Below are 22,047 nucleotides of genomic sequence, written 5' to 3' on the forward strand. Positions count from 1 at the left end.
CATACACAAAACAATTAAGAACTGAACCACTACCTTATACCATACACAAAAAACTAACTCAAAATGGATTAAAAACCTGAATACAAGACCAGAAACCATATAACTCCTAGAAAAATCATAGGCAGTAAGCTCCTTGACATCAGTCTTAGCAATGACTTTTTGGATTTGACACCAAAACCAAAGGCACCAAAAGCAAAAATAAACAAGTAGAACTACACCAAGGTACAAAGTTCTACACATCAAAAGAAACCATCAACAAAATGCAAAGGCAACCCACTGAATGGGAGAAAATATTTGCAAATCATATATCTGATAAGGCATTAATATCCAATATATATATATTTTTAAACTGCATATAACAACCAAAAAATAATCAAAAAATGGGCAGAAGAGCTGCATAGCCATTATATAGATGGACACCAGGTACAGGAAAGGATACTCAACACTACAAATCATCAGAGAAATCCAAAACCACAATGAGATGTTACCCCACATCTGTTAGAAATGTTATTATCAAAAAGAGAGGAGATAACAAGTGTTGGAGAGGATGGAGAGAAAAGGAAATCCTTGTGCACAGTTGGTGGGAATCTAAACTGATGCAGTCACTGTGGAAAACAGTATGGAGTTTCCTCAAAAACGTAAAAACAGAACAACCATATAATCCAGCAATTCCACTTCTGAGTATTTATCTGAAAATAATGAAAACAGTAACTTGTCATTTGCAAGAACACAGATGGATCTAGAGAGCATTATGCTAAGAGAAATAAGACAGAAAAATAAACAAATATATGATCTCACTTAAATGTGGATTCAAAAAACGAAAGAAAATGATAAAAATGAGCTCATAGATGCAGAAAACAGACAGTGGTAGAGTGCGAGGGGGTTGCATGAAACAGGTGAAGGGTACAATTAGTGATAAACTAAATAAGCCCTGGGTATGTAATGTACAGCATGGTGACTACAGTTAATAATCCTGTACAATATATTTGAAAGTTGCTAAAAGAGAAAATCGCAGAAGTTCTCATCACCAAGGGAAAAAAATTCTATCTACAGTGATGGACAATAATGAGACTTACTGTAGTGATCATTTTGCTACATGTACAAATATGGCATCATTATGTTGTACATCTGAAACTAATTCTACATGTCAGTTATACCTCAATTTTCTAAGTTTATAAAAGAGTAAATCTTAAGAGAATAGACAAATACATAAGAGTATGATAAATTTAGAGTATGGGATTAATAAACTACCATGCATAAAACAGATCAGCAACAAGGATTTACTGCGTAACACAGAAAATTATGTCAAATATCTTATAATAACCTATAATAGAAAATAATCTGAAAAGATACATATACGTAAAAGTGAATCTTCTTATACACTTGAAATTAACACAGTACTGTAAATCAACTATACTTCAATGTAAAAAAAGATTTGCTTAGCAGTATGAACTAGTTACCCTTGAAAATATTTTTTTGAAGTTACTGACCAACAGCTGGAGAAAAAACAAGAAAAACAAAAATTAAGCCATTAGTAAACCAGCTTAAAAAATACATACCGCAGAAGTGTGACTGAAAGGGAGGCTGTGGGGGTGCTTTATCTAATGCAAAGCTGTGATGGACCAATGCTGACACAGCAATAATCTGCAGAAAAGAAAATTACTTATCAGACACCTACTATGTGGTCTGCATTCTCACCAAAACCACCAAGAACAAAAAAAGATATAGATTTTAATCCATAATAATATTTTAACTTTTATTATGAAAGTATTTAAATAAAAAATTAAATAATAAAATCAATTCTCATATACTAATCGTCCAGCTTAAATTATCAACTCATAAATAGCCCTACCCCACATTATTTTGAAGCAAAATCCTTACGTATCACTTTATCCAGAAATAACTCAGCAGTTTCTCCATATATGAATAATGTTTCTCAACCTCAGCACCGTGGACATTTTAGGCCAAATAATTCTTTGTTGTTGGGGCCGCTCAGTGCATTGTGGGAAATTTAGCTCCCCTGGCCGCCAACAGCATCACTCCCCACTCCCCAGTCTCCATGTTGTGACAATCAAAACTGTCCAAGACATGGCCAAAAGACCCCTGGAGGGTTAAAATCGCACCCAGTTGACTGCCTTTAAAAAAGTTTTTTCATATGCAATACAATCATGCCAGCTAAGTCAATAAACAGTGATTCCTTGAAAGTGAAAATGAAGTCGCTCAGTCACATTCAACACTTTACGACCCCTTGGGACTATACTTCATGGAATTCTCCAGGCAAGAATACTGGAATGGGTAGCCTTTCCCTTCTCCAGGGGATCTTCCCAACTCAGGGATCGAACCCAGGTCTCCCGCATTGCAGGTGAATCCTTTACCAGCTGAGCCACCAGGGAAACCCAAGAATACTGGAGTGGGTAGTTTATCCCTTCTCCAGGGGATCTGCCTGACCCAGCAACTGAAGTGGGCTCTCCTGCATTGCAGGTGGATTCTTTACCAACTGAGCTATCAGGGAAGCCCTGATTAAATATCCTGGCAGGATTCAAATTCTTGTGTCTTCCCAACTTTCTCAACTGTATTTATCAACATACTTTGCAACTGGTTGACATGTAATAAAACTGTCTCAGCACAACTCCTACCCATCTGTTCAGTCCAGTTCAGGTCAGTTGATCACTCGTGTCTGACTCTTTGAGACCCCATGAATCATAGCACGCCAAGCCTCCCTGTCCATCACCAACTCCTGAAGTTCACTCAAACTCAAGTCCATTGAGTCGGTGATGCCATCCAGCCATCTCATCCTCTGTTGTCCCCTTCTCCACCTGCCCCCAATCCCTCCCAGCATCAGAGTCTTTTCCAATGAGTTCACTCTTCACATGAGGTGGCCAAAGTATTGGAGTTTCAGCTTCAGAGTCTTTTCCAATGAGTTCACTCTTCACATGAGGTGGCCAAAGTATTGGAGTTTCAGCTTCAGCATCAGTCCTTCCAATGAACACCCAGGACTGATCTCCTTTAGAATGGACTGGTTGGATCTCCTTGCAGTCCAAGGGACTCTCAAGAGTCTTCTCCAACACCACAGTTCAAAAGCATCAATTCTTCAGCGCTCAGCTTTCTTCACAGTCCAACTCTCTCACATCCATACATGACCACTGGAAAAACCACAGCCTTGACTAGACGGACTTTTGTTGGCAACATAATGTCTCTGCTTTTCAATATGCTGTCTAGGTTGGTCATAACCTTCCTTCCAAGGAGTAAGCGTCTTTTAATTTCATGGCTGCACTCACCATCTGCAGTGATTTTGGGGACCAAAACAGTAAAGTCTGACACTGTTTTCACTGTTTACCCATCTATTTGCCATGAAGTGATGGGACCAGATGCCATGATCTTCGTTTTCTGAATGTTGAGCTTTAAGCCAACTTTTTCACTCTCCTCTTTCACTTTCATCAAGAGGCTCTTTAGTTCCTCTTCACTTTCTGCCATAAGGGTGGTGTCATCTGCATATCTGAGGTTATTGATATTTCTCCTGGCAATCTTGATTCCAGCTTGTGCTTCCTCCAGCCCAGCATTTCTCATGATGTACTCTGCATATAAGTTAAATAAGCAGGGGGACAATATACAGCCTTGATGTACTCCTTTTACAATTTGGAACCAGTCTGTTGTTCCATGTCCAATTCTAACTGTTGCTTCCTGACCTGCATATAGGTTTCTCAAGAGGCAGGTCAGGTGGTCTTGTATGCCCATCTCTTTCAGAATTTTCCACATTTTATTGTGATCCACACAGTCAAAGGCTTTGGTATAGTCAATAAAGCAGAAATAGATGTTTTTCTGGAACTCTCTTGCTTTTTCGATGATCCACCACATGTTGGCAGTTTGATCTCTGGTTCCTCTGCCTTTTCTAAAACCAGCTTGAACATCTAGAAGTTCACGGTTCACGTACAGCTGAAGCCTAGCTTGGAGAATTTTGAGCATCATTTTACTAGCATGTGAGATGAGTGCAATTGTGCGGTAGTTTGAGCATTCTTTGGCATTGCCTTTCTTTGGGATTGGAGTGAAAACTGACCTTTTCCAGTCCTGTGGCCACTGCTGAGTTTTCCAAATTTGCTGGCATATTGAGTGCAGCACTTTCACAGCATCATCTTTCAGGATTTGAAATAGCTCAACTGGAACTCCATCACCTCCACTAGTTTTGAGCGTAGTGATGCTTTCTAAGGCCCACTTGACCTCACATTCCAGGATGTCTGGCTCTAGGTGAGTGAACACACCATCATGATTTTCTGGGTCGTGAAGCTCTTTTCTGTACAGTTCTTCTGTGTATTCTTGCCACCTCTTCCTAATATCTTCTGCTTCTGTTACTTCTCTACAATTTATTTGTTGAAGAAACTGGGTTGCTTTATCCCATAGTGTCCCCCATTATAAATTCTGCTGCTTGTATCCCAAGAATCATTTAACATGTTCCTGTTTCTGTACAGCCTGTATATTCATATTTATATTAATCAAAACCTGATTCAATTTTTGGCAAGAATTCTTTGGAGTTGCTACTGATCAACATGGACTAAACCACCATTACCACCACTAGTTATCACGTCATGTCTGATTACCTCTGTTCTAGTGATATTAGCAGCCTCTGGAAATCACACCTAGATCATTTATCTCATTATGGATCGCAAAGTAGCTAGATGCAATTCTTCCTTCATCATTTACTAACTGGAAAGCTACGAAGGTAAACCTCCCTCCACTGATCATTTGGTTACCTGAGGTACAATGTATGTTCAAAAAAGTCAAGATAAATGTTTGATTCAATTCATTTACCAATTTTCAAAATAATGAGTTGGTTCCCTAGTTTACTTCACAGTGAACAGTGCAGTCCTGTGTTTACAGTATCATTATAAAGTCATGCGTTTCAATCTGTTGCAGTTATACATGCTCAAATTGCTCCATCTTTGACAAAGGAAACTATTCAAGTTGTTTCCTGAGTCCTTCTGACATGCCTTTAGTAGATTTTAATAATGTCCATGCCTTCTGGTATAACAAGACGTTCCAGGCTTACCTTGGACAATTACTGCCCTGAATCAACTACTTCTTCACAAAACCCCATTTCCTTTCTTGGGAAATGGTATTTAGAAACCTCACTCTGGATGAAGGATCTTTTTAAACTAATTAAACTTTCCTCTAACACTTTAACTATTAACTATCTACTATATCAACTATTATTAAAAGTTCAAATCACATACAAAAGGAAAAAACACTGCCAAAATGCTGCTTTAAAAAAGATCCCTATCAATGCCAAAAGGATTTTACAAGCACACATAAAGAAGTTCCCACTGACCAAAAAGAGACAATTTAAGCAGCAAATAAAAAAATTGATTGCAACAGATTGAAATATACTAAGTATATACAAAGTCCATGAGTTTATAATGATATTTCATAAAAGAGGAAGCAAAAATAAGTAACAAAAAATTTATAAAAATAAGTAACTTAAAAAGCAGAAACATCACTTTGCTGACACAGGTCCACACAGTCAAAGGCATGGCTTTTCCAATAGTCACATACAGATGTGAGAGCTGGACAATTAAGAAGGCTGAGGGCCAAAGAACTGATGCCTTTGAATTGTAGTGTCGGAGAAGACTCTTGAAAGTCCCTTGGACTACAAGGAGATCAAACCAGTCAATCCTAAAGGAAATCAACCCTGAATGTTCATGGAAGGACTGATTCTGAAGCTCCAATACTTTGGCCACCAGATATGAAGAGCCAAATCACTAGAAAAGACCCTGATGTTGGGAAAGATTGAGAGCAGGAGGAGAAGGGGACAACAGGGGATGAGATGGTTGGATGGCATCACTGACTCAATGGACATGAGTTTGAGTAAACTCCAGAAGATAGCAGAGGACAGAGGAGCCTGGAGTGCTGCAGTCCATGGGGTTGCAAAGTGTTGGACATGACTTAAGAGACTGAACAACAACAACAACAAATGGTATTCTATACGAAAGTGTGCATGTTAAGGGATGCATACCAAAGTATACAAGGGTAAAATGGTCAATGTCTGAGATTAGCTTTAAAATACTTCAGGAGGAAAAAAAAGAAGGGGGGTGATAAACAAGTGTGACAAAATCTTGCTAACTGGTGAATATGAGTGATGGGTACAGAGGAGTTGATTATATTATTCTATGTCCATGTGGAGTTCTCCAAAATAAAAAACATTTAAAAAACAAAAAGTCAGTCCAGCAATTTAAGTCTTTTGGGGAAAAAAGCTCCAACATCAAATTCAATTCATTCTTCAAAATGGAGTTTGGCAGTGAATTAGTATTCTTTCCCTTCCACAAAAAACAACCTTCTCTTACAGAGGAACTGTACAATTTCAAGAAGCATCGTACCCTAAGCCTAGGTACAAAATCTGCCCTATTTCTTTACCTCATTTTCATGTGTCTTTGCATTCTGCATTGTCTTCATGCTCAAAGACATGACCACAACTGGAGGAGGACCGACATCCTTAATTACGTTCACCAGGTCCGGTTTCAAGACCATTGCCTCAACTTTACACCAACTGATTGGCTGATTCAAGAGCTCTGAAAGAGAATAGATACAATAAATCAATAGCTATTTGCTGAAAAAGAAAAGCCATTATAATTAAGACATCTGTAATTAACTGAGATGGTCTTCAATCCTACCTTCTACTAAGAAGGTCTTATAATAACATTTAACTAAAAATAAACCACATTATTGGATTGTATATAAATCTTCGTGTGTGTATGTACATATATGTTCATTTTCCTGGGAAAAACGTCCACAGCTTTCATTTGACTTTTCAAAAAAATCCAAGACTCCAAAGAGGTTTATAAGAACAAAAACACTGCTTAGAGGAATCCAAAAAAAAAGTTTTAAGAAATTTATGAAGACAAAACAGAGTATCATAAATGCAAATACTGAAAAACACCAGGTAAGAGACCATACACACACTGGGCAGTGAAATTTCGCTGGGCAGTGAAATTTCGCTCCTTCATAAGTAAGCAGTTCACCATGTTGAACAGCTGGGCCACGTCAGCCAGGTCAGAAGGCCACAATGACAGCAACACAATGAAGGACATGCCCGAATGTCTGTCTAGGTTAACTAGGTTTCCCTCCCATTAAAATGTGAAGCATCAAAACAAAAGAGTGATTTCAAACATACTTCAAGGAAAATCTTAAAGAAACAAACATAAAAAAGGAAGTGGTCACACTGAAATTAAGAGCCCAAGTCTTTAACATCTAAAAACCACATCTATTAGCAATTTACTGAGCATTCTGAAAGTAAATGTCTCCTTACGTGGATTTTTCACTTCAAGCCAACAAGGTCCTTTGATCTTTCTGTTCATTAAGAACAGTTCCAGGCTGGATGTGTTGGTCCCAAATACATGAGAAAAAGTTTCTCCTTTCAAATCCTGAGGAAGCTGTGGCATTTCAGCCTGAAAAAGGCAACGAAAAAAAAATCTTTTTTTTTTCTTAAAACTATTACTTCACATTTTCCAAACTCTGTATTTGAAATAAACAAAAGTCTCTCTATGAACCACCAGAAGAAACCTCTTTGATATATATGAAATGTAATTTGCCACATATGAAATCCAAAACAATTCACAGCACGAAACAAAAACAAATCACAATGACAAAATAATGCATCTTGATGACACCCATTAGAAGAAAAATGGGCCAAGAAGCTCCCTCAAAAGAGGATTTCTGTCCAAAGCTGTACATGCCTTACTGACGAATAGCCAAATAAGTACAACTCCATTAGAAGAATGAAGGCAAGGGAGTGAGAATCATTCAAAATGCTTCCATGGTGCTTTACAACACCACTGTCAGACATTTCTTAAGTTTCCCTTTTCCAACATCATGAGATCAAAACACTAGAACGGAAGTAAAGAGAGGTTAAGGTCCACTTAATTAACAACCTGCAGCAGTGACCTTGTCTGTCACGGGAGCAAGAGCAGCACTATGGCAACACTACTGATGCTCTCCTCTCACCTTTTCACTGCTCAGACGGACACTTCAACAGACTAATGATGTTCAACTCCATCTTGTGCATTCGTTCCACTTGACAAACAGTTGTGTCATTTCAACTTATGTTTTTACAAATGCATACTTGAAAGCAGAGAAAGGCAATATAACCCATAGTCTACATATTTAAATTCATTTTATTCATTTTAATTATTCATGACTATAAGTTCACTTCAGTGAACTGTGAGTTTGAAGAGCCCTGCCAGTACTCCTAATTAAAAGCCGCTGAAAACTCAAAAATAGGAAAATGCCATTTTCAACCCAAATCCATTCATTTTCTTTATTTGACTTACCGAGTATCTAACTTCCAAGTACTCAGATTTCTCCGGAACATCAGGTATCTCAAAAGCATAGTTCTTTTCCACTACCTGGGTAAGTTGATAGTTAAAAATCATTAAGACAAAGAAACTTCAAAAATTAAATTGATAAGCATTAAATACACCAAAAAAGCATCTTTCCCCCCCTTTCATCTGGGATGAAAAATACCTAGTGACAAAATGTTTAAGACTTCTTTGGGACACTAGAGAATGTAGAAATATTTGCATTCAAGACAGGCAATGAAACATTAAAAATGTTTACAATGTCGATGCACTAAATCATTTGCTACTCTTTGATACTAAGCAACTCCATCTTGCTAGAAAAATTAGTAATAAACATTATAATTACAGCATACATGTACTGAGTGCTTGCTGTACACCAAGGACTGATCCAATATCAATTAACTGACTTTACTCTTCCAACAGCTCTTGAAACAGGGCCCCATTTCTCAGGTGAAGAAAGAGGCCCAGAGAAGTCACTCAGCACTCATCCAGGGTCACAGACCAGAATGTGGTAGAGCTAGCACTTAAAGCACCAGTCCCTACACTCTTTACCATTACATCACATTGCTTCTGGAACTTTAGAGAGACTTGATCCATTAGCCACAAGTCAAAGCTCAAATAGTTCAGTTAGCCTCATCTTCAGCAACTCAATCCTCCCTTTATTACAAACACTGTTAATAGCCAGTGTCCTGAGGGAGTTAAGCCCTACAACTATGGCCAAGGGCATCAATATCTCACTACAATCAAGACAACTAACTAATCAATATGTATCACATGAGTAGAAGAAATTTATTCTATCAGAAATAGAATCACAGTTCCTGACTTTCAAAGATTTAACCTTGTGACCAAGACAACTTAGCAATAAACCAATATAAACAAGATGAGAACAGTTCCTCCTCCATTTCAGAATAAGAAGACAAGATATGCTTCAAGTACTGGAAGCCGTTACTTTACTACATGTTACCTTTTTATTCAAACCAAGGAACATTATTTTCTACAATTTAAAGAAAAAGACAAAACTGTTTTTATGCATCTAACATGGTTTTATAATGATAGCTATGAAATTTCCACAAATCAGGAAACTAACAAACAACTAATACACAGAACTGAAAAAATTATCACCAAATACAAACCTTGGACTTGAATTTCATAATCTTATATTTTGCTGCTATTTTCTCATCAAATTCATCATAAACATCCTTCATGGTAACTGGAGTTCCACTTTCTTTCCCAGTATTTAGATCAACTTTCTGCTTTCCCATGGAGAGGGCAGGCAAGGGGAGGGGAAAAAAGTATCTGTAAATAAGATCTTCTTGACTACCAGAAACCCAGTCTAAATCAATTTTCATCTTTACCCACTCAAACATCTAATAGAACAAGGTGAGTTCAAAGATACAAATGAACCCAAAAATACACTAAATCCAGTGCCCAATTCCTCCCAATGACATCATAAAAGCAAACCAGAGATAAAGATGATCAATCCTACAAAATGGGAGAATAATGTTATAAACCTTGACCAAAATGCTTCATAGTTCAACTGAGATGGGGAGGGGCTGGGGCTGAGAGGGGAGTGTGGATGTTAAGGCCAAATAAAAAGGGTCAGCAAATGGAACTGACTCTGTTAAATGGCTGTGGAGTGAGTGAATAAAGTCGCTCAGTCGTGTCTGACTCTTTGCGACCCCGTGGACTGTAGCCTACCAGGCTCCTCCGTCCATGGGATTCTCCAGGCAAAAATACTGGAGTGGGTTGCCATTTCCTTCTCCAGGGGATCTTCCCGACCCAGGGATCGAACCCAGGTCTCCCGCATAGCAGGCAGACGCTTTAACCTCTGAGCCACCAAATGGCTGTGGAGGAAATAGCAAAAGCATGAAAACTGGGCCAAATGTCGTGTCCTATTTTAGAGCCATATATTCTCAACCCTGATAATTATGGAAACGGACAGTTGACGGACAGACAGCCTTATATACTGAAACTCAGGCACTTTGATGCTCTAACAAGTTGAAAAACAGCATTTTACTCCATTTCCCCACTTTTCCAAATGTCTAATGGAGCTGCTGACAATCAGGGGGTCATAAGCCAGGCAATAAGAAAGAACTATAAAGGGACTTCCCTGGTGGTCCAGTGGCTAAGACTCCATCTCCCAATGCAGGGGGCCCGGGATTCGATCCCTGGTCAAGGAACTAGATCCCATATGCCACAACTAAGAACCAGGAGTATTTTTTAAAAAACAAAGGACCATCTAGGTTGTAGATAAGTCACAGCCCTATCGAAGGACCAGGTTGGCGGCAGAAGATAGAATGCACTTGGAATTAAAAGCTATGTACTAAGGGTTACCATTTCACGGGGAAGGAAACAGAGCGTTCGCTCAATGTTTTTCACCATGACACAACAGCTCACGTGGGTTTCAGCAGATTCGATCCAGACTTTGCCAAACAGAAATACCACACCTGAAAGAATAAGTAAAAATCATGAAACAGTAAACATTTCAGTTATATCACATTAAAGGGATGACATAAAAGCTCACTCAGTGTATCCACACATGTATGCTTTCATGTTAAGTCATTTTCTACATCAAATTTATATCTACTACCCACTACTACCCAATCTCAAAGACCAACTCCTTTACTCAGTACCTATGCTGTATGGCAGTATCACACCGGTAAAACCTGGGACCGCCGGGATGACAGGGAATAGAGTGAGGATCTAACTTGGTGGAAACATTCGCCCTAGAAGTAGGGAAACATCCCAGATAAATGCAGACAAGGCTCAGCTATCAGGGTGACATCCCAGGTCTGAGTAGACACCCTGCATCAGTGCAGAAACCCCTGGGGAATTAGACATGCCACCTCAATGCAGACACACCTCGAAAACTAGGGAGACATTCTAGATCAGTGTAGGGGGAAAAACATTTTCCCTAGAACCAGGATCACCCAGATTAAGAGAAATCAAAAAAGCAATCTATTCTCCAACAAATTTCCTATTTAAACCTCTTGTGAGAACTCTGAGAATACTAAATTCCTTTTCAGCACTTGTACTTACCAACAAAAACTAACATTTCTATGTAAGGATAACTATGTATGGTATATCAGTAGTCTTCTGTACATAAAACTGTGTTTTGGAAAAACATAACTCATTTCATATCTTATTCCATATAATAGTAAATATCTCAGAGTTCAACTATTATCTCCTAATTCACCCTTTCTACTTCATAGACTACCAAAGACATCTGGCTGGAAAGCATTTGTATTATTCCTCTCTCTCCTATTTCAGTTTAACAAATGGTCTAGTAACCAAATCAAGAAACAAGCTCTTTTTGAGATCCCTAAGTGATGTACACCACAAAGTAGACCAAGCCTGGACATCAAGTCACTGTTCATGAAAACTAGCCATCAAAAAATGACTCTGCACTGCTATATTTAAAATGGATAACCAACAAGGACCTGCAGTACAGCACAGGGTACTCTGCTCAATGTTATATGGCAGCTTGGATGGGAGGAGTGTTTGGGGGAGAATGGATACATGTATATGAATGGTTGAGTCCCTTCACTGTTCACCTGAAACTGTCACAACATTGTTTGTTAACTGGCTATACCTCAATACAAAATAAAAGGTTGGAAAAAAAGAAAGGACTCCAGAGATTTGACAGTCAACCTAAGAGATGGCCACTATGCAAAATCCTGGGCTCTGTGCATAATTAGACAGCAGTCATCAACACAGCTATTCAACAGGGCCACTTGCCTGAGACACTAAGAAAATTCTGGCACAAGCAAAGGCTACTGTTCACAAGGCCAATTACTCCAGTTTCACAAGATAGTTCATCAGTGCTTCCTTTTGTCACATGTTCTAGTAGAAATAAGACCATCTAAGAATTCTCATTTCTGCAGATGATTAAACTTCTTAGAAGAGTTGTGTAATTTTCAGCTGGGGTAAAAGAGGCGGCGGTGGGGGGAAGATAGGGGAGAGGGAAGGGAGGACTGTGGCGATGATTAAAAAAGAAAAAAGTCACAGTAGCTCAGAAAATTAAAAGTCATCCTCACAACAGTTAGAGATGAAAAAATAAAATTCTATGCAAAGAAAAATAAAGACCCTAATATTGAATTCAAAGATTCAAATAGCTCATTTTACAGTCAAACTAATATCACACTTCATGCAACACATTTGACACTGTTTATGCCTCATTTGCCACAAAAAGATCATGGTAAACAAAGATTACATTCCCCTTAAAGTTACTAGCTGAAGCCAGGTGCAGTCAGGATTATTCAACCTTGAAAAAGTCATAATGAAGACAGGATATCTTCCCATATGCAAAGAGTAAGATTCTTTTCATAATTATGGAGCATTCAGCAACAACTGACTTACTTAGAATCTGTAAGAAAGTGAGAAACAATAACAGGGTCTTTGGGAGTACTTCGTTTTTATTAGCAGCATTGATTTCAGCAAGGCTCAGTGATCATTACCTGCTATCAAGATGAAACTGTTCAACCCTCTGAGATTACAGGACTATTTTTTTAAAGCCATCTTATTTAACCCGTTGGCATCAATCACAGAGGACAAAACTTCAGAAGCACCATGGAATCACAGAGTGGATTGCGGGTGCGAAGCCGAGCCCTCTGCAACTGGGGAGCTGACCACTTTATCTTTTGGAGCCTCAGCTTCCACTGCTTTAAGTGTATAACTAGAGATGATGATTTCTGACACCTTTTGCAGCACTAGAAATCTCCTTTTAACCTAGCAATAAGAAGACAGGCCAATAACAGACTGATACCTCTTTCAACTGCGAAGTATTTCCCAATAGTGGTTGAAAAGGCCCATCCATGACTATGGTTAGGGTATGATGGGGGTCACAGAAGGGGCTCTTAGGCCAGTTTGGAGGACTAGGAAAATTCCAGGAGACAATACTGGGGGTGGGGGGAGTCAGGTGAGGAAGGAAAGGGATATGGTATAAAGAGCAGCAGGTACAGACTATTCTAGGACACAGAAGTCCCAAACAGCAGCCAAGAGAAGCCTTGTTAAGGAATTTGGACTGTAAGTTGCATGCAGCAGCCACTGTGGATTTTCTGTAATGAAGAACTGATGTCCGAAGCCATCATTCAGGTTGCCATGTGAGGGATGACAGCTGAGGAGTCAATGAAGAGGTTGGTGTTGGGAGCAGGAAGGGCTCAAGGGTAGAAGTTGTGAGAAGACAGCTTGTCTAGTTTAGGAGGATAAAATGAGTAAGACTTGGTGAGGAAAGGGAGGAGGGGAGGGGACTCAAGGCAGGCTCTCAGATTTCTGGTTTTGATGGGACCATGAATCAAGTCAGGGAATAAAATCCTGCAAGGAACGGATACAGTAAGGCACAGGGGGGTGGCTCCGGGATGGGCAGGCCCACCATTCACCCAATTCCAGAGTACTGGCTATGAGGCTGTGCTTCAGGGAGGTCCCTGGAAGCTGTACAATAGAGCCGTCCTGGGTTTAATTTCCAAAGCCTCGTGAAATCACACTTGCCAGCCCACTGGCACCAGCAAGTTATAAAACAGTCAAAGAGGTAAGAGTATCTAACCAGCTGGTCTTGCCCTAGAGCTTAAGTAGATGAGATACCACTTCTAAGACTGCTGACATCTTCACCTGAGCAACGAACACATGGCAGTTTGCTGCTCAAGCAGCTGTGCAAGTTTCAACTCTTTGATAAATGGAGCATATTAATACTGCCGCCTCCCAGAAGACCAGTACCATTTTCCCAGTGCAAGCCAATCCCTGAGTATCTTGGTGGTAAATCTGGCTCCAAATCTGACAGTTTAATACTTAGTCCTCAGGAAATCATTTGGAAAAATTCAGTTTGTACCTGCCCTTCGATTCAGATATGGATCTGAATAAAGGCAACTGTTCAAGGGTGTATACTGTCTTTTTTCTGAATCTGACATGCCTTGTCCTGCCTGGCCCCACAGTGCAGAAGGGCTCAAATAGCACAGAGGAAACGGGAGCCCTCCTGGCTCTCTGTGAGTCTGGATTCATACTAAAAGTTCATTCCGAGGAGGACCTGCAACTTAGCCTTGATTCCTCCTTTCTCTCAAACACCACATCCGTCTATCATCAAGTTCATATCAAAGCACAAGTAAAAAGAACTGACTTCTCTCCTTCTCCACACCTGCCCTGGACAGACTGATCTTCAGGTCTTCTACACTCCCTACTCTGGCCCTGGCCACATCCACACACGTGCAGGCTTTTCTCCACATAAACCACATGGTTCCTGTTCAAATGTAAACCCAACCATGGCCCCACTCTACCCCTCACCCCTGCACCCCACACTGAAAATCCTCCCCTGCCTTGCCACTGTTACTAAAGTAAGGTCTCAACTCCTCAACGCAGCTTTCAAGGTCCCTCACTGTCCAGCCTTTGCCTTTTCTCCAACTTGATTTCCAACCAATCTTGTCATCTGACTACTCTGCTTCAACCACTCAGGTCTCCTCCTTTCTCTCCCCGGTGCACTTCTGGGTTCCTCAGGCTGAAATACTCTCTCCTCAGCTCTGAACATACCTCAAAACCCAGCCCAATGCTCATTTCCTCAGATAGGCCTTCCCTGGTCACCCCCCAAATAACTGCCTTTACCCCACTAGAATGAAAGCTCCACCAGGACAGGGAATTTGCCCAGCTTGTTCACCCCATCTCAGGGCCTGGCATGTGGCAGGTGTTCACACTGCTGAAGGAACCAATTAGCGATTGATTCCACTTTAAGTGCATTCCAATATGTTCAGATACATCAATGGTGAATTCCAAGCACACACTGCGAAATTACACATAACCAGTTTTCGGAATAAGAGTCTGTAAAGATTATTCACACCACAAACTCTCTCCATCCAGGTGACTCACGAACTTTACAGTAAATGAGTGTTATTCTCTTTTACTATGTACATGAGGGCAGAGCCTGTGCCAATTACAATCACTAAAGCACTTTAGGGAAAGGTGCCATTCTGTGTTAAAGACATTCAGTTACTATATGTAAATATATGATTACCTGGTTGGCTGTACGGATCTTCATAAGCATCCAGCCAATAAAACTGAAATACTTGTTCCTCATCAGCTCCTTTTACCAGTGGGAGGTGACTGGAATCCACTTGAACTTCCAGGGCTGAGAAACTGCTGTCATCTTCCTGATCCATGTCCCAACAAGAGACATCTGGGAGAAAACTTGCTCTGCAAAAATCACATTTTCAAAAACCTTACAAAATCCAACAGAGTAAGTGTAGTGCTACTTGGCCGAGAAGTCATAAAATGCTCTTACGAGGAGGATGTGGTCCCTTTCCCAGAATCAGCCTTCTGTTTTGCCTCCTCTGCTGGCTCCCTCTCTTGGCACAAAGTCTTGGCAGCCACAGGCTCCACATCCACCTCCTCGGCTTCCATGGGCTCATCAAAGTCGCCATCTTCAAATTCCATTGCCCCCGACTCCTCCTTGTCATCTGTACACAGTGGCGGCCTGGGCTCTCCTGAGGATGGCGTCACACATTCCCATCATGTGTTGCTTCCAGCGACCACAAAAGCTTCCCCGACGGTGCACCAGCAGACTACCCCTGGCCCACGTGTTATTTGCCTTACTCTTCAATTCCCAAATTGGATGTTTTTAACTTTTCCTGCTATGAATTCAAACCTTTCTCAGGGAAACTGCCTACTGCAAGCCCTTCAAATTCTTTTCCACTTCCTTCACGGGGCCTCCATCTTTTGACAGCACTTTGCAACTGCTTAACACCCTTGCAATTCTGCTTGACAGCAGACTTACCAGCAAATTCAGCACATGTAAGAGGAGCAGGAGTTAATGAAGGCTCTTTCCTTGAGGCTGGGGGAGTGGTTTTTCCTGAAGGAGCTGCCTGTCAATGTTTTTATATGTTTAGTCAGTTAGACCTGCATACTAAAAATACGCAACTGTCCTACCCTGACCAGAGATAATGACAGTTCCCATTTATAAAACCATTTTATGTATTATTAATGCAACAGCTTCAATTATTTTACTGTTACCTAGGTTTACAGGGGAAAAAAACACTTGTTTCCAGGAAGAAAATGATTGCATTTAGCACAGTTGTAATACCTATAATAAACACATACCAGTTACTACAAAATTTACTATGAAAAAAGCAGGCACATGCTATTTTTGAAATGTATGAAACTATATAATGAAAAAGGAGTCCTAATTTAAAACAAAAACAAGAACAAATTCAAAGGCATTTCACTCACATAGAAAAGCAACAACATAAGTTTTAAGCCATAATGTAAATCAAGACTGAAGGTATTTCCACACACTATACCTTGGGGGTGTGCACAGAGAAAGGATTCAGTGAAGCTCCACTGGATCTTTTCTTTTTTGGTATTATTACAGGTGGTGGAGTTATTTCTGGTGTCTAGGAGGGGGTAGACAGACATTCACTGCCATGCTTGCTACCACAAGACACAAAAAGTACATTTCTTCCCCCAGTGAAGCCCAATAAGCAAAGCACTTTTTTCCCCTCCCTGCTCCCCTGACAGATCTATGTTCCTGCAGTGAGGTTACTATAGTAACAATACCACAGACTCACTAGAAAACCAGAATAGATACTGACTCCACCCCTCATCAATTTTTTTTCTTTTTAAAACTTAACATACTTCTCCCTTACCCTTACAGAATATTACATTTCAAAACTGTCAAGCCCGAACTACACAGTGTTGGTTAGTCATTTTAATTAAGGATCACTTAGAAAGAAGCACATCTCTAACTGAGAGTTCAGTCTTGCTGTGAAACAGCCCAATTGTAAATTCCAGTACAGCTGAACCTATCTGAGTTGTACGAGGGACAGCTCACCAACTCTTCCCTCACCCCCACTTGGAATTCAGGACGAGGATCTCACGCCTGACTGTGCAGACTGACAGGCTTCAATCTATTTCAGGCACATACACGGCAGCAACTGAGCACAAGCAGCGTGCCTTCCCAGCACTGACTCGTGTGTATTCTGACTACCTCAAACACAGCCCCACACAGCCCAATCCACAGTCAACAGAGCCTAGAGTGGCTACAAACTTATTCACCTAAAATGGTGAGAAGAAACCAATTTGAAGGGCTGGTTTTGGTTTGGAGGTTTGTTTTGGCTGGGGTTTTGGTGGTGGGGTTGTCACTGGATTTTGTTGTGCATTCTAGCAATAAGTCTGTTTCATATTAATTACTGAATTGTTTCTTCAGCCCATGTTCACCTGAATATTTGACAACTCCTGGAGATTCACTTACCTCAGTGTTCAGGTCCTGTAGAATGTCACCTAACAGATCATCCTTGGACAAGTCAACAGCTTTCTGGAAATTAAAAAGGCAGACAGAATGAGAAAGTCCTGCACTTCACATTTTCAGAGTAAGGATCAGGGAAAGGAAGAACCTGGCCAGTCACTCTTCAACCCTCACTCTGAGGACTTCTCTACTATTCACAGATCTTTACCACCACTGACCTGAATGTAACTCCTAAACCCCAAGCCCTGCCCTCTGTTTTCTGCTTCATTCCATAATCCTCCTGCTAATCACCAAAATAAACACAGTCAGTTCAGCTTTCTGGTTTTCTCTTTTATCTCCAAGTTACAACCACTGAGATAGGAGATGCCTCAATCTACCTAGAAATCTACACTGAACTTAGTGACTGAGACTGGGAAAGTAACACTCAAATATTTGAGTTCAAACATATTGGGACCTCCCTGGCAGTCCAGTGCTTAGGACGTGGTACTTTCACTGAGAGGGCCTGGGTTTGATCCCTGTTCGGGGAACTAAGACCCCATAAGCCATGCAGTGTGACCAAAAAATATATAAAAAATAAAAAACAAAACAAAAACATACTGGGCATCTATTATCTATATAATCAAATGTTAAATATAATCAAAGATCAAGCTCATCTGAAACCAGGGGACTAGCCTGGCAGCCTTCAGGAGATCATCTGTTTAGAGCTACAGGGAATCTGACAAAAAAGGTGAACTATGAACAAACAGGAATCTTTGCTTCACAATGGAAGAGGCAACTATAAGAAAACATGAGACTCACATCTACGGTTTTCCTCCCAGCATTGGCAATGAACATTGATTTGATGTTGTTCGGTTTTGTCACAGCAGCCCTCTTGACAGTCCTCTTATCTTTGTTGCATGCTTTATCATCTTTTCCTGTTGGAACAGAATTTATTTAGAAACATGCAACAGCAAAAATCAAAATGGAAAACCAAAAGCATGGTCACCTGCCCTCTGTATATGAGACTCTGACAAGCAAAATGTTAAAAATTCAAAACACAAAACTGAAATTTTATGCAAGGTACATAGGAAATAATCTTTTAAATGGGCTGCATTCAGGGAAACTTGGACTGAATGATACTATAAAAATGGAAGAAAGACCAGTAAAATATCAAGATGAGTTACTGAGACTGTTTGATCGTTATTGTTAATGTGAACAGAAAGCTTTTTAAAAGGTGGGGTTTATTTTCCTATAGAAATAAAAAGATCAAACTCATCTGAAAAAAAAAAAAAAAACTCATCTGGAACCAGGGGATTAGCTTTGCAGCCTTCATGAAATCATCATTTTAGTGTGATACTGACTCTGACAAGAAAACTGAACTATGAACAAAGAAGACTACCGGTTGTGATACTGTAGCATCCTAGTTTCCATTTTATGAGCAACAGTAACTGGACATGGAACAACAGGTCCTAGCAACACTAAACAGCATGCAGACATCTGCTCCATAAAGGACAACTTCTGCCATATGTTTTCTCTTTTGGGCACGTAGAAACTACCTGCAAACTCCTCTACTACTGTCAATTTTACTCTCGCTTTCTGACTCATCCCAGAGCAGCCTGCACCTACGAAAGACCTAGAGGGAATAGATAACCTAGTGTGGCAGTGGCGTATGAATAGACAGACAGACCAGATGAAATACAATATGGAGTCCAGAAGAAGCCCAAATTACTTATAGAAATTTAACACAGAATAAAAGTGACATCTCAAATCACTGAGAAAAAAATGGACGTTTCCATAGTGTTCGCTACTCATTTGTGGCTTCCCTGGTGGCTCGATGGTAAATCATCTGCTTGCAATGCAGGAGACCTGGGTTCGATCCCTAGATTGGGAAGAGCCCCTGGAGAAGGGAATGGCAACCCATTCCAGTATTCTTGCCTGGAGAATTCCATGGACAGATGAGCCTGGCAGGCTATATAGTCCAAGGGGTCAAAGAGTCAGACACAACTGAGTCACTTTCACCCATTTGTAAAGAAATATATCAGTATAAACACCATACGGGATTGTCCCTGGTTGTCCAGTGGTTAGGACTCAGTACTTTCACCACCAGGGGTCCAGGTTCAATCCCTGGTTTGGAAACTAAGATCCTGCGAATCACAAGGTGAACTCCAAACAGATCACAGGTCAAAATTTTTTAAATGAAGTTATACAAGTACTTTAATAAAAAAGGCAAATTCCTTGTAACCTGGCTGTGGGGAAAGTCTTTCTAACTATGATTCAAAATCCATCTGCAAGAAAAAAGAAAGGAATGATAAATGCAATTATATCAGAAACAGGTTTAAAGACCAAAGAGGAAAAAATTTTTGCAATATGTTTTGCAGAGGAAAGAAACAACTTAAAAAATGCAGAACCCAAAGGGAATGTGGGCAATAAACATAAACACATGGTTCATGTTAAAAAAATATATAACTATGAAGTTTTATGAAAGATGCCCAACTTCATGTGTAAAAGAAATGCAAATGTCATTTCTCATATCTTAGAGGGTCAAAAATTGTAAAAGCTTGACAATACATTCTCTTGGAGAGGCCATGGTGTCTAAATGGACACTCAAATGTTGCTCACAGGAGTGTAAAATGGGACAATTCCTATGGAGAAGAATTTGGCAATATCTCACGAAACTTTATGTGCATGTACTCTCTAAGTCAGCAATCCCACCTCTACAAATTTTCCCTGAGGAAAATACCGTATGCAGTTATTCAATGTGGTATCATCTGCAAGAGCTAATTACTGAAAATCTAAATGTCCACTCAAGAAAACCATCTGAACAAACCATGGTACATCCATCGATGGAATACTATGCAGCCATACAGAAATGAGCAAGCAAGGAAGAATGGTCTCTAAGTGTGGATATGAAGTGATTTTCAGGATATCTTCTTAAGTGAAAAAATGCCAAGTACAAAAGCATCTATAGAAAATATCTTTTGTGTAAGAAAGAAAAGGAAATTGAAATACGTATACAGAATTCCATTTCTGGGCATATGCCCAAAAGAATTAAAAACAAGTGTTCAAATAAAAACTGGTACACGAAACTTCATATCAGCGCTGTTCACAGTAACTGAAAGAAGGAAACAACCCAAGTGGCCTATAACTAATAAATGAATAAATGAAATGTGATCTATCCTTGCAATCTAATAGTATTCAGCCCTGAAAAGGAATGAAATACTGATTCATGCTATAACACAAATGAACCTTGAAAACACTATGCTAAATGAAACAGGCCAGAAACAAACAGTCACATATTGCATAATCCCAACTCTATGAAATACTCAAAACAGGCAAATCCAGAGACAGAAAGCATATCAGTAGTTGCCAGAGCTGAGGGAAGGAAGACTGAGGAATGACTGCTTAATGAGTATGGGTTTCCATCTGGGATGAGAAAATGTTCTGGTCATGAGTACAAACACTGTTGATGCATGAAATGTCACAGATGATAAATTTTCTGATATATTTTTTAATGTGCCTAAGAATATGAAAAGATATATCACATTTATAAAAAACATAAGAGGAATTTAATTTTGTCAAGAGATCATTTGGAGCAGTTTGAAGAGCGAATATAGGCAATGGTCAAAATGTTTAATAAACAAAATTCAGGTCCTAATAAAGAACCTCAAAAGAGAGGTTCAATACTGGTTTGACTAGCAAGGAAGGCTTCACTAAGGGGCTTTAATATCACCAGTGTACATTAGCAGGTATAAGGCAGAAGAACAACAGGAAAAAAAGAAAGAACAGGAGTCAACATTTGAGATGAAATTTTTCCACAATTTTAGAGCTCCTGTTTTGATTTGTTTATGTGGGTTTTTTTTTTTTTTTTCGGCCAAACACTTGTGGCTTGTGGGATCTTAGATCTTATTTCCCCATCAGGGATGGAACCCATGCCCTTGGCAGTGAAAGTGTGAAATCCTAACCACTGGACAGCCAGGGAATTCCCTTATCCCTTTAAAAATGTCAGTGTCATGAAAGACCCGATGAGGAAGAGAGGAAGGATGGTGCTGCTCTATGCTAAATAAGACTAAAGAGACATGAAAATCCAAGTGGAGACTGCACTTTTAAAAACAGCTATAAAAGGTATTATTGGACTAACTGGGGGATCTTAATCAGGATAAAATCTTAAATATCATGAAAATGGTACTGCAGCTAAGGAGACAAGCCCTTGTTCTTGTGAGATCACCACTGAAGCATGGAGAGGTAAGTGTCGTGCTGTCTACAACTTAGTTTCAATAAATTCACCAAAAACAAAGTCTGTGTGTGTATGTCTGGGAAGGTAGAAGAGGGACAAAGTAAACAAATGTCACACAATGTCAACAATCTACAAATTAAGGTCCAGACTTTCTGAAAAGGGTAAGAGAGCAGATTTCAGGCTTTGTGGCCACACGTCTCTTAAGCTAGTGCATATTCTTCTTTACACTTTTCTCCTTTCTTTAAACACTCATTAAAAAGGTAAAGCCTAGC

The 22,047-nt window shown here is 39.8% G+C and overlaps 1 protein-coding gene across 1 annotated transcript in view; it reads right to left on the reverse strand.

The window, feature by feature from the left end:
• Positions 1-22,047, reverse strand: part of POLA1 (DNA polymerase alpha 1, catalytic subunit) — a 290,911-nt gene that overhangs the window by 258,666 nt on the left and 10,198 nt on the right. The window contains exons 5-16 of the mRNA XM_052662950.1: positions 18,361-18,476; positions 17,569-17,631; positions 16,619-16,711; positions 16,096-16,183; positions 15,604-15,805; positions 15,337-15,515; positions 10,677-10,789; positions 9,476-9,592; positions 8,316-8,390; positions 7,295-7,433; positions 6,403-6,557; positions 1,560-1,644 (exon numbers count right to left, since the gene is read on the reverse strand). Of these exons, the coding sequence (XP_052518910.1) occupies positions 1,560-1,644; positions 6,403-6,557; positions 7,295-7,433; positions 8,316-8,390; positions 9,476-9,592; positions 10,677-10,789; positions 15,337-15,515; positions 15,604-15,805; positions 16,096-16,183; positions 16,619-16,711; positions 17,569-17,631; positions 18,361-18,476 (1,425 nt within the window). The remainder of the gene's footprint in view (positions 1-1,559; positions 1,645-6,402; positions 6,558-7,294; positions 7,434-8,315; positions 8,391-9,475; positions 9,593-10,676; positions 10,790-15,336; positions 15,516-15,603; positions 15,806-16,095; positions 16,184-16,618; positions 16,712-17,568; positions 17,632-18,360; positions 18,477-22,047) is intronic.

This window comes from Budorcas taxicolor, chromosome X, assembly GCF_023091745.1.
Source record: "Budorcas taxicolor isolate Tak-1 chromosome X, Takin1.1, whole genome shotgun sequence".
In the NCBI taxonomy this organism is placed as follows: Eukaryota; Metazoa; Chordata; class Mammalia; order Artiodactyla; family Bovidae; genus Budorcas; species Budorcas taxicolor.